This window comes from Gymnoscopelus microlampas (genome assembly GCF_963454915.1).
Source record: "Gymnoscopelus microlampas genome assembly, chromosome: 12".
NCBI classification, from domain to species: Eukaryota; Metazoa; Chordata; class Actinopteri; order Myctophiformes; family Myctophidae; genus Gymnoscopelus; species Gymnoscopelus microlampas.
The window spans coordinates 38,761,111-38,774,275 of record NC_139949.1 but is presented as its reverse complement, the minus strand read 5'-3'; the positions used below and the strand labels follow the sequence as shown (position 1 = coordinate 38,774,275).

At 42.1% G+C, this 13,165-nt stretch overlaps 1 protein-coding gene across 1 annotated transcript in view; it reads right to left on the bottom strand.

Annotated features, from left to right (window-relative positions):
* Positions 1–1,360, bottom strand: part of LOC311057321 (dachshund homolog 1-like) — a gene marked incomplete at its 5' end in the record, with an annotated part of 42,194 nt that extends 40,834 nt beyond the window's left edge. Inside the window, one exon of the mRNA XM_084074276.1 lies at positions 693–1,360. Coding sequence (XP_083930402.1) covers positions 693–1,360 — 668 coding nt within the window. The remainder of the gene's footprint in view (positions 1–692) is intronic.
* Positions 1,361–13,165: the final 11,805 nt, after the last annotated feature.

The following is a 13,165-nucleotide window of genomic DNA, read 5'->3' as shown; positions in this document are numbered from 1 at the left end:
TATGTACTTAGAATTTAGTTTTTTATGTGATGTCTTTGAAATCAATAAAGAGGGGTAGCACATGGACAGTGATATTTATCATTTGTGTACGCAAAATTTGGTAAACTCCCACAGAGTTAAATTAACACTAATGATTTAACAGTGAACGATAACATAAATAAAAATAAGGCAATAAATAAAATATACAGAAGAAAGAAAGAAAGAAAGAAAGAAAGAAAGAAAGAAAGAAAGAAAGAAAATCCTCAGCATTAATTTATTTGTAACTAAGTTACAAACGGAGCCTTATGTTATGGACGTCCATTTGGTTACTTTTGTAAACTCTCAGAGTTAAACTCTCAGGAACGAAAGAAAGAAGAAGAAAATCCACAGCATTTAAGTTACATTTCTTTCCTGGGTTAAACAGTGTTTAACTTAGGAAAGAAATGTAACCAAATGGACCCCATGAGCCTAAATGCTGAGGAATTTTCTTTTCTTGAATTATCTTTTCATTTGATTTTCAACATTAAAATAAAAAATAAAAAATCCCCCCAGCACAAATACAAGTTCATTATTTCTTTCTTTCCCTAGTCAGGAAGGAAAGAAAGAAAGAAAGAAAGAAAGAAAGAAAGAAAGAAAGAAAGAAAGAAAGAAAGAAAGAAAGAAAGAAAGAAAGAAAGAAACCAACTAATTAACAACAATGAATAAAGTCCTACCTGGCATTAGTACAGTCGTTATAAAGCGCCTCGAAGTCCCTCCTGGTGATGAGCTTGCAGCGGTTGACCCCGGGCTGGATGGCCCCCAGGCCCCGCAGCACCCTGACCTGCTCCACGGTGCAGACCACCGGGCAGATGTCCAGCCTCTTCAGCTTGGTGTACACGGTGTGTAGACCCCCCACCAGGTGCTTCAGGAACAGGTCGAACACCTGCGGAAGGCAGATCAGCTCCAGCCCGTTCACCTGGAAGGACGCCACCTTCAGGCCGTGCAGCTCCACCATCTTGCAGTCGTTGATGGTGCCGGTGGTGGAGGTGGAGGTGGAGGAGGAGGTGAGACCCCCGCCGATGCCCCCCATGCCGCCGCCGCCGTGGCCGCCGGACGTCCCGTTCAGGGTGACCACCGCCGGGCTCTGGCCGAGGAACGAGCCTGGTCCGAGGCGCGGCGGTGGCGGCGGCGGTGGCGGGGGAGGAGGACCGGGAGGACCGGGAGCAGTGCCGAGAGGACCGGGGAGCGGGAGGCGAGGGACCGGAGGGAGGGCTGAGCCGTGGCCGCCGTTGGCCGGGTTGGGCGCGCTGTACGGCGGGTCGGAGTGGAAGAGAGGGTCGGTGCAGGGCGGCGTGGTGGAGCTCCTCCCGGAGAGGAGAGGGTTGGAGGAAGAGCCCGCCATGGTTTTACAATAAGAATAAATAAAAACACTTGTATATATATTTGTATATATATATTTAAAACAATGTGAGTGACTTTTAGTGTTCTTTATAGATGTTTATCCTCCAGTGGTGTTCTCCTCTCTGTCTCTGCTCCTGCTCTGAGTCCGTTAAGGTGCGACGGTAAACTGTTACTGTGCTGCCTCTCTCTCTCTCTCTCTCTCTCTCTCTCTCTCTCTCTCTCTCTCTCTCATATACACACACACTCTCTCTCCCCTTCTCCCTCTTCTTCTCCCTCTTCTCTCTATCTCTCCCCCTTACCACTTTCTCTCTCACACACACTGTCTCTCTGTTACCTCTTTATCTCTCTCCTCTCTCCTCTCCCTCTCTGTTGCTCTCTCTCTCTCTCTCTCTCTCTCTCTCTCTCTCTCTCTCTCTCTCTCTCGCTTCTCTCTCTCTCTCTCTCTCTCTCTCTCTCTCTCTCTCTCTCTCTCTCTCACTCACTCACTCTCTCACTCACTCTCTCTTTCTCTCTCTCTCTCTCTCTCTCTCTCTCTCTCTCTCTCTCTCTCTCTCTCTCTCTATCACTCTTCAGGTTTCTGTCAGGTCCTTACTTCGTTACCGCGCTACCTCGTGCTCTGTCTATGAGCCCCGCCCCCTGCCGCCCCCCCGTCTCCTCGCCCTCCTCACCTCCCCGCCCTCACGGCCAATCAGAAGACGGCACAGCGCACGGACGAGCATCTCATTGGCCCAGCAGGCGTGTCGAAGGCGGGACTTGTGGAGTGGATGGGCGGTTTTGGGTGAGAGATGTTTCTGACAGCTGAGTTTGGGACTCTCACCCCTTTTTATATAAACTACCCATAATCTAATAAATTAGTTTGTTTTCCCCCTCAAACTTACCACATATCTTTATCTGATTCTGCAGGTGATCCCAATGAATGCAGATAGTGTGCACATGGACAGGAGTCTTCACCATGCCTGCTTGTGATGGACAATAATAACATACCAGAAACGCTGGTACAGTGTCCTACCTACAGTGGTGGAAAGTAACTAAGTACATTGAGGTACTTTTACTTTACTGGTATATTTCCAAATTTCAATACTTTTACTTGCGACGCATTGTGAGCTTGTAGATCTGCTATTTTCTAAATATTTTATATATATATATATTTATAAAATAAATATATATATTTATTTTATATTTGAAAACTTGTGAAATGGGGATTTTGATTATTATTACAAAACCTACATTAACCACTTCAGCCCTATATACATTTCGGCCATTTGAAAATAGCCGATCTACAAGCTCACAATGCATTGCGATGCAACACATTGTGAGCTTGTAGATCTGCAAAAAGATTTTCAAAAGATTTGAATACACTTGAAAACTTGCAATGGGACATGCACAATGACTACTTTTACTTTTGGTACTTTAAGCACATGTTGATGCCAATACTTTTATACTTCTACTAAAGTACATTTTGAATTCAAGACTTTTACTTGTAACAGAAAGAGTATTTCTACATTGATAGTTTTTGTCGAAAATGTGAGTACTTTTTCCACCACTGTTCTCTACCCACTCAGCTACGGCTGGCCTTTAGAAGAGAGAGGGAGAGCTGGTCGGTGAGGCGGTGGTGTGTGGAAGTCCACAAGTCTAAGAGTCAGGACGGGTGAGAGAGTTGGAGGGAGAGCCACTGTGTTCAAGTCCCCCCCTGTCTGTCTCCCCTGATGAAGTGATGTCATTCAAGTTGAAGCTCAAGGTTCAAGGTATTCTTTATTGTTATGTCTTGTGTATTGTTTCTTTCTGGTTACTCATGACATTGTAACAGTACAACAATAATAGTAAACATGATACAACTGTTTGCCCATTGTCCTGGTGCCCATTTTTCCTATAGTGCTTAAAGTGCTTGAAGATGCTGTCTGACTTCATCCATCTTCATCTCTCTCTCAGCTAAGGGGTCCTTTGGCTGAAAAACATTGAAGACCCCTGCCCTATAGCCTGCACAGTAAATTTCACAGTTTTATTTTGACTCTGAGAGTGTGTAAAAATGGAACCAAATGGATTTTACATGCAGTGTGCCCTCTGACCCCGGCTAGTGAAATGTGAACTTGTGTGTGTCTATAAAAAGGTTTACGCTGAACAATATCTCTCATTTACACTTTGTGAAACACGATGACTGGAGAACTCTACAAAAGACCACACTTCACACACTTGGAAGGAAGAAGAATATTTGATATATACGAGGTTTCGGCTGTGAAATGTAAATGACTGCAACGCCACCTCATACATCAGCTGAAGTTTCAAATTAAAAGCGCGATTGGTGCTTAACCTTTGAGAGGTGTGCATTCTAATTTGGCATATTATGAGAATAATGGGGACTAAATGCCATGCAGCCGGCTACCTGCTCAGATTAAAAACACTAGCTCGTGATTAAAAGAGAGCGCCACAAAATGTCATTATTAAGACACAATACAGCAACAGATTCCAGAACTGATAAGTCTGTATACTTATCTGTCTGTCTGTCTGTCTGTCTGTCTGTCTGTCTGTCTGTCTGTCTGTCTTCTGTCTGCAGTGGAAAAAGTACTCAAATGTTTTACATAAGCAAAAATATCTATACCGCAATGTAGAAGTACTCTGTTACAAGTAAAAGTCCGGAATAAAATATTTACTTGAGTAAAAGTACAAAAGTATTGGTATCCAAATGTACTTAAAGTTTCAAAAGTAAAAGTACTAAAATGTTTGAAAATAGCAGATCTAAGCTTGCAACTTCAAGCTCGTTGTGAGCTTGTATAGATCGGCTATTTTCAAATAACCTAGGTATAAAATAGGGCTAAAGTGGTTAATGTATGTTTTATGATGTAATAATTTATATTTGCAAAGTAACTAGTAACTGAAGTTTTCAAATAATTGTAGTGGAGTAAAAGTACAATATTTGCCTCTGAGATGTAATGGAATAGAAGTTAAGACAATGGAAATACTCCAGTAAAGTAAAAGTACCTCAACATTGTACTTAAGTACAGTGCTTGAGTAAATGTACTTAGTTACTTTACACCACTGTCTGTTGGTCTATCTAGTCACTTGTGTAAGCCAACTTGTGTAAGTAATGAGCCTCCGAGGTACAAAACAAAAATACGCATTTGTATTACCAAGGTTGTCTAAAACCACTTAGGCTCAATTTTATACTAAGTGTATTCAACAATAGGCCAAGTTCACAACACATCACAATGTGACACTTTGTGAGCTTATAAATTGGCTATATTTTTAACAAACTTTCTGAAGAATTTTGAAAATGTTTGTACATTTTGGCCCATGACAAACCCAGAATAGAAATGCCATGGGGTTAATGTGCTGTACCAACACTAACAGGGTGAACCACCAATTAAAGAGATTTGGAGATGTGCCATTGAGAGCAGAAATGGCATAATAACATCACTAAACCACAGAGAAATTAATTAAGAACTTTTTGTGTCAAGGTTAGTTTGGACAGACAATTAGATTAAATGTTTTTTGACAAAGCAACATAAAAGCTCCCTGGCTAAATTCCGATATGGTGCTATACACCAGCAAATTAGCATTTCTGACAGTTTTTTTGTTTTGGTATCTGAAGCAAATCTGAAGCTATTATTCTGTGACTTGAATTGAATTCACAATAAACTATTCTCCATCTGTCCATTCATGACAGCTCTTATGAGGTTGGTGACAATAACAATAACAAACATCCATCCATCCATCAAGCTACTCTCTTTCACAGAAGAAAGGTTTGTACTTTTGGACAATCACAATTGTTATCTTTACACTAACATTTAGATTAAACTGTCACTTTTGATCTGCGGTTTCAGTCTACATCTACATTTCTGGGGCTGGAGGTGATGTTTCTAATGTGGGTTCAAGTCCTGACGGCTTTCAAAAGAGAACAGGAGCGGAATGGAGTGACTGACCTCTGGCAACGAGATGTTCATGAGGATACGGCCTGGGCTCAAATAGCTCACCAGGAACAATGTGACCATGAGAGCAGACAATGAACAGCCTTAAACGGGCCATCTGAAATGAGAAGTGAGGCCATGGGTTCAAGTAAGAGGTCAGTTTACATCAAGTCTCAAGCTCCTGATATCAACCCCGTTACACTGATAAACACAAGCCTGTCTGAGATCAGCCTGTCTAGGTGCTTTATAGGGTAAAAACAACAAACAACGGGAACCACGGAGGTGATCCTCCTAGAAACATATAATAGCAGCATCAATAAAACAAGTAAAACAAAGCAATAAAATAATAGCAACAGAACATAAAACAACCATAATAAAACATAACAATAAAACAAATGATGAGGATAGATGGAAGAGAGGGGAGATAGACCATAACAGTGTCAAGTGTGTTTTAAGAAGAGACTTAGCCATCCTAACATTCTATGGAAAGTTGTTACAACCCACAGTAAGCTTTTTATCTGGCTCTAGGAACCACCAGAATAGCAGTTTTTGAGGGCCTCAGGGCCCATTGGGAAAACATCCCCCCTAAATAAATGAAAAATCAATAATTTCCAAATGTTTTCAACATTTTCTTTTCAACTGAAAGTTTATTTCAAAATTACATTTCATATTTTCCATGAATTACCGACATTTTATGGTGTTTTTGTGCAGATTGACCCTTTTTAATAACATAATGAGACCTTTAATGGCATGCAGGTTGCTGTCAGGGAGCTATAGCTACCTGGCCAGATTAAAGCGTTGAGGGCTGAGTTTCAATCCAGCTTTTAATTTGCGAGCTAACCTGACTAATGGTGTGCTATTGTAGTCATTAGCATTTCCTCTCTGTTTGATGACTGACACTAGAATGATTAGCATAACATCGCTAACAGTGAGCGACCCCCCTCTCCATCTTCTCTCTCCTCCTACTGCACCTCTGTGTGTGTGTGTGTGTGTGTGTGTGTGTGTGTGCGTGCGTGCGTGCGTGCGTGCGTGCGTGCGTGCGTGCGTGCGTGCGTGCGTGCGAGAGAGAGAGAGAGAGAGAGAGAAAGAGAGAAAGAGAGAGAGAGAGAGAGAGAGAGAGAGAGTATGTTCTCAGTCCGTGCTGGAGTGGGTAAAGGCGCAGAAGAGGAAAGATATGACACAGAGGAAGATAGGAATGGAGAGGATCAACAAATAAAAAGAAAGAGCTAAAAGATGGGAAGAGACAGAGAGAAGAATTTTAACTCCTCTTAGGGTCCACAGGTAACCAAAATGTTAGGAAATAGCAAGTCGTCAGTTCAGATCCTCTAACAAGATAATAAACAGCACAATATTCAGTATAATTAACAGTGTATAATTAAGCAGATGCCGTCATTCTGAGCTACATTCAAAGTGCAAGGTCTGAGTAAGGCCCATGAACCTTACTCAATCAACAACAGGGCGAAGGAAATCAAGGAATGACAGTACAGTACAAGAAAACAAGTATTAGTTTCAAAGTATTGTAACCAGCATTGAAATAATATCTATAGGCCTACTAAGCATCTATATGTAAAAAACAAAACAAAAACATATCTCTCAGTGTAAGCAGAGCAGAAGTAAAGGTAGAATGTACGTTTTTTGTTGTTATTGTGGAAGGCCCATTTTGGTTCACTCAACTTCCTGCATGTGTGCAAGGTTCTACTAACTTTTTTCCTGAGCTTTAATCACAAGGTGGGTGTGCCACCGACAGCAAGGCCTTTAGACTTGTGCGGGCTGCAAGGCGAGCGAGTATCCGTGCCGAGCAGCCAATGCCCTCGCGCACCAACAAGCGTGCCGTCTGAGTTGGCAAGCCGTCGTGAACGGAATAGGTTCATCACGTGAACCAAAATGAGCAATATCCCTCCGCGATCCTTCGGCACATTCAGCGAATCACAGAGACTGGGGGGTGGGGTTTTGAGGCCCACTGGCTTAGGATTGGGCATACTAGTTTATACATGCGATAAGTGCTAAGTCTGAAGAGGTTAGTGTTCAAGATGAGAAGTGACTCTGCAGTCCTGACTGACAAAGTCAGAGGTCATTCTACAGCTTGGGAGGGGAGCCAGTAGTGAACATATCAAATAGGACGAACACATTACCAACAAACGTCTGTACGGGGCACTACCACAAGTGTATCAGAGAACAGTAATCAGCAGAATGAGACTAGCCGGTCGCCAGTGATGTAAAGTAACTAAGTACATTTACTCAAGTTCTGTACTTATAAGATTTTGAGGTACTTTTACTTTACTGGAGTATTTCCATTTGTCTATACTTTTACTTTTACTTTGTCTATACTATACTTTTACTCTCAGAGGTAAATATTGTACTTTTACGCCACTACAATTATTTGAAAACTTACAGATATACATTATTACATTATAAAACATTAACCACTTTAGCCCTATTTTATATCTAGGCTATTTGAAAATAGCCGATCTACAAACTCACAACATGTCGCATCGCATTGTGTTGTGAGCTTGTAGATCTTCTATTTTCAAATATTTTAGTACTTTTACTTTTGGCACTTTAAGTATAGTTTGATGCCAATACTTTTGTGCTTTTACTCAAGTAGCATTCTGAACACAGGCCTTTACTTGTAACAGAGCATTTCTACATTGCAGTAATGATACTTTTACTTAAGTAAAAAATGTGAGTACTTTTTCCACGACTGGTGGCAGCAGACCTGCAGTTTTCTGGGAGTTTGTTCCAGATATGTGGTGCATAAAAACTAAATGCTGCTTCCCCACGTTTATTTGTGGTTGTAAGAACTGAAAAATGTATTTTCAGCCAAGGAATTCTGGTTCCATAAGGGTTAACGGTTGAAAATACACATAGAGAGACTGTTTAGCGATAAGCACCATGTTGTCCCTGGACACGGACTCATATCTCTAATGAACACTTTGTGTGCATTTCACTCTTCATCCTATTCAGGGTTTTTTACTCTCGAAGCCGTTTCCAAGAAAACCTCAGTGGCTTCTCTGTGGACGGCCATTTTGTTTCATGTGTCGTTTCATGTGTATGAGCCGAACTTTTTTCAATGTCACTGAGACCATTTCATCTTCATGGCTATCCATACACACACTTTATTCTATTTGAATCCCAACTTTTCTCGTCCCCCTCCTCCCACCTCTGTCTCTGTCTCTGTCTCATGTCTGTCTGTCTGTCTGTCTGTCTGTCTGTCTGTCTGTCTGTCTGTCTGTCTGTCTGTCTGACCTTCAATCCTTTCCTCATTCTGTGGCGCATTCCATTTTCGTCTTCCTTCGTTCTCCATATGAATTTCACTTTCTCCTCTCTCATTTGTTTTTTCATATTAAGTGAGCTTTTTCAGGTCTTTCTTTCTTTCTTTCTTTCTTTCTTTCTTAAGACTCCAGAAGCTGCGTAGCGCAGTCGCTAGCAGATTTTAAAAATGAAAAAAAAAAAAAAACCTGTAAAGAATAATCAATCGTTAAGCCTTTTGGAAGGAAAACACAGTGGTCCTATCAGCTCGCAGTGTCGTTCACACCTCGCAACAACGCACTACAAAAGGCTGTTTAATGTCACAAACAGAATCTGCGCCAGGACTGTTTTTGTTTTTGAAGGACAAACCCCCCTGAGGACCACCGGTTTTGCTTTGTTATGTTTCCCTTTCAATGCTCTTCAAACCAAAATACAGGGTTGGAAGGGTTACTGTAAAACTGTAATTACATTACTGATTAAGATGTATGTTCTTTTTTTATACTCAAATGGCTGATTATCAGAAATGTAATCTGATTACTATTGAGGTCAGTGGTTCCTCTTATTGGTTCATCATTATTTCCACAAATAATGGAAAATAACAGACCATTTTCGGTAGCATTGTAAAACACACAAAACTAATATGCCAACATCACCCCCAAAACACAAACAGGTGTTCGGTTAATGTTTTGATCATGGTCAAACATCAGGAGACCAATTTCAGCTCCCTATTCCAACCCAAAATAATCCTTTCAAAACAATTTTGGCTTTCTGACCAATTCGGGCTTTCCCCCGGCTTTCAGAAGGCTCACTCTGTGTTGCTTGCTGTCCCTGTACACCAGTTTTAAATGGGTTCAGAATAGGGCTGCGCAAAATGTGTGTCTTATGTTAGGCTGTAGCACGATCTAAAACCAAATGTATACTTTATTCAAATAAGATCTGTTATCCAAGTATATCAGTTCACTGATCAATTCTGTATTAAATAGCTTGTAGATCACCGTAAATTGACATTTAAACGTCCAACATTTGAGTGTAATTTCATTTTGAACAGCTCAGCATGGTAGATTCAAGACTCAGGATTCAAGAACACGAACACACACACACACACACACACACACACACACACACACACACACACACACACACACACACACACACACACACACACACACACACACACACACACACACACACACACACACACACACACACACACACACACACACACACACACACACACACACACACACACACACACACACACACACACACACACGCAGTGTGTATATATGCACCAGACACGCCGCTCTATCGGCATGGTGGGTTGTGTGTCGGTTTGCCGAGTGGGAGAGTGGGGGTTCGATCCCAGCTCGGTGCGAATCACTACATCTGGCGTAGTCGGCAGGACTAGCAGGACATGGAGGAGGTTCTCGTGTGAGGTACATAAAGGGGGGCATGATGCGTGCAGCGCGAGGGTGTAGATGTAATGCCCCAGACAAGACCCGGCCGCAACAGCTCTGCTAATTGAGCTTATTTGGCACATATACAGCATATACCATACAGCTTAAACGTTCTGCATGCATGCATTGGCCAGGAATCAAACCAGGTCTCATGCCTGGAAAGCAAGAATGACTGACCATTAATGCTCACTGCATGGTATCAGGTGCAACTAAGTGATGGCACCTTTATTTTAATGAGAAATGGTTTAGTGCTAAAGCCACATTTTTCTACGGATGTTACTTCTGGCAAGCGCTACTGTGGAAATACGCAAGGCATAATGGTCTATGTAAAACCACTGAAGTTGGCCTCTAATGGTGACGGTGTGTATACACCGGAGCCAAAGCGAAATCCAAAGCAAATAGATGCAAATTTGCACCGGGTGGCTGACGCAAATGAAGCAAAGTTGAAATATTCCAACTTGTAATTTTCGTTGAGTTATTAGAATAAACTTGTGAATTTCAAGCGAGATTCTTTGGATTTGATTCCAAAGTGAAACGAAACATAATCACTGACTTTGAGTATTCTGGTGGACATCACTGGTGATTACATTCCCAGTATGTAATCGGTAATTGATCACACTTTTGAACATTGCTTCCACACATTTGATGACACGCCAAGAAAAGAAAATAGGGAACACAGAGAACAAGATGCATTGTGTGTGTGTGTGTGTGTGTGTGTGTGTGTGTGTGTGTGTGCGCGCGCGCGTACGTGCGTGTGTGTGTCACAGTGTGTGTGTGTGTGTGTGTGTGTGTGTGTGTGTGTGTGTGTGTGTGTGTGTGTGTGTGTGTGTGTGTGTGTGTGTGTGTGCGTGCGTGCGTGTGTGTGTGCTTGTGCGTGTGCGCACACGTGTGGAGTGGTAGTAATGGTGCATGGGGGGGCAGCAGCTTTTCGGGGGTAAAGCTGAAAGATAAAGACTTCCTCTCTTTGATTGCGCTCATTTTTCTCTTAGTCTGCTTTCCCTTCTAAAAAACAAAATGGTTCCTGTATTTAACCGGCAGTTAAATATGTTTGTAAGCGAGCCAAGGAGAAGGGGGCGGGGGGGTGGGAATGAGTGGTGTATGATGGGGGGAGAGAAGGGGGGGGGGTGGTTTGAATGGGGGCGAGCTGAGGGAAACAAAACCGACCCTTCTAAAAGCGTCTGCTGTTTGCCGGGAATGGCACAGGATGAATTAAAAACGATATTTAAACGAAAAATAAAAAGAACGAAAGAAAAAAGAAAGAAATCCCAGCAACTACAAACCCAAAAGAGACCTTCTATCGCAGCTGAGGTTCTGTCCCATCTCCTTTCATTTCTCTTCTGGATTTTTTTTTTAAATATTTTTTTGTAGGAAATAAAAGCCCAATGCGGGGCCATCTCCTCAAGGGGATCGAATGGTAGGCTTGACCCCTGACCCCCGTGTGACGAATAGAGAGATGAGAGGGAAAGCTCTCCAGTGAAATGGAGTGGTGCGAGGGAGAAGACAACAGAGGAGAGGACAGGAGAGGAGGTTGAAGTCTTGCAACCATCTGGTCGTTTCAAGTTGAAGAAAGCAGAGAGATTTTAGAAGAGAGAGGAAAGATGAAACAGAACCTATCAGTGTTTTGGCTAGATCACACTCCCTCCCTCCCTTTCTGCGTGTGTGTGTGTGTGTGTGTGTGTGTGAGTGCGCGCGCGCGCGCGTGTGTGTGTGTGTGTGTGTGTGTGCATTGTGTACGTGTGCACACTAGTCATATTAAAACACCTGGAGGAATTGGCACTGCCAAAAAGACCCATAAAACAAGATGGCTGCCTTGGCAGCATGACAGAGGGCCAACTGGGCCAAGATGGTGACAAAACTAACTCAAAGGTTTGTAGTGCCGTTTGGATGCCAAAATGGACACTGCGTGTCCCTGTCCCCACTCTCCACAAAAGAACCTTGAGTATGCTGCCATAGGATTCCTATATATTCACAGAGTACTTCTTCAGACTTGGTCTGTCACACAAAATAAACTCTGTCATAATGTGAAGAGTAAGTGTAGTGTATTTTTGAAATTATTTCAAATGATATCATATATTATATCTTTATATCTGCTAAACAGTTTATTTTTCTACAGCAACTGGAAATTAGACAAACAGTCAGCACATCCATTTTGGGTATAGCAGTAGTTCTCAAACTGTTTCATGTCAAGGACCCTCAAAATGAGATTTATTTTTGGCTGCAGACCCCCTGTCTCAAAACTATCTTTATGCCAGGATTATCCCAAAAATAGCAGATCTACAAGCTCATAGCGCTGCACTCGGTGCCGCGCTATGAGCTTGTAGATCTGCTATTTTTGAATAGCCAAAGTATAAAATATGGTTAAAGTGGTTAAAATGATTACGACACCATATTAACTCATTTTGCTGGGGACCCCCTGGTACCCCCCAAGGACCCCTGGGGGTATATAGGATGTGGTGTCCACCTAAAATGAAATTGAAATGCTGTGACACAATTTGATCAGATCGACCTTGGAGGACATTAATACAACATCTGAAATCCTCCTCCTGTTTGCCTTGATGTTCTGCCAACAGCCTTTATCAAAAATGTTTCAAATTGCACGGCCTCAGATCTCCTACAAATTGACAACATGTCTCTTTGCTCAGGTTTCTCACAGGCCCTGAAAACCGCAGTCGTCAAGCCACTCTTAAAAAAAGAATACATCTAGAAACGTACAATTATATAAAACCTCCCGTTTGTCCACACTACAGAGACTGCTCCTGGTTAAGCACTAGTGGATCTCATCTGAATCTGCATTTGACAAGATCGACCACAACATAGCCTATACACTAAAACTGACTAAATTAGTTACTAAATTGCTTTGAATTTTACTTAAAGGACAGGGCCTACTTATGTGTCTAGGTACTAATTACATATCTGAGCGGGTAAAATGACATGCAGAATTCCCCAAGGCTCCATTCTGGGGCCTCTTCTGTTCAACATCTACAGTACATGCTCCCACTGGCTCAGATTATGGAAAACAACAAAGTATGTTATAATTATGCAGACGACACACATTTACATAAAGATATCACATGGGGACTAATATTATGGTCTAGGATTTACACGGCCAGGCCATCAGGCTGCTGAACAGTGCTAAGCCCTAATAGAGGCATGTTTTGGCAACAGTCATAATGGCACTATAATCACTTTATGCATGCA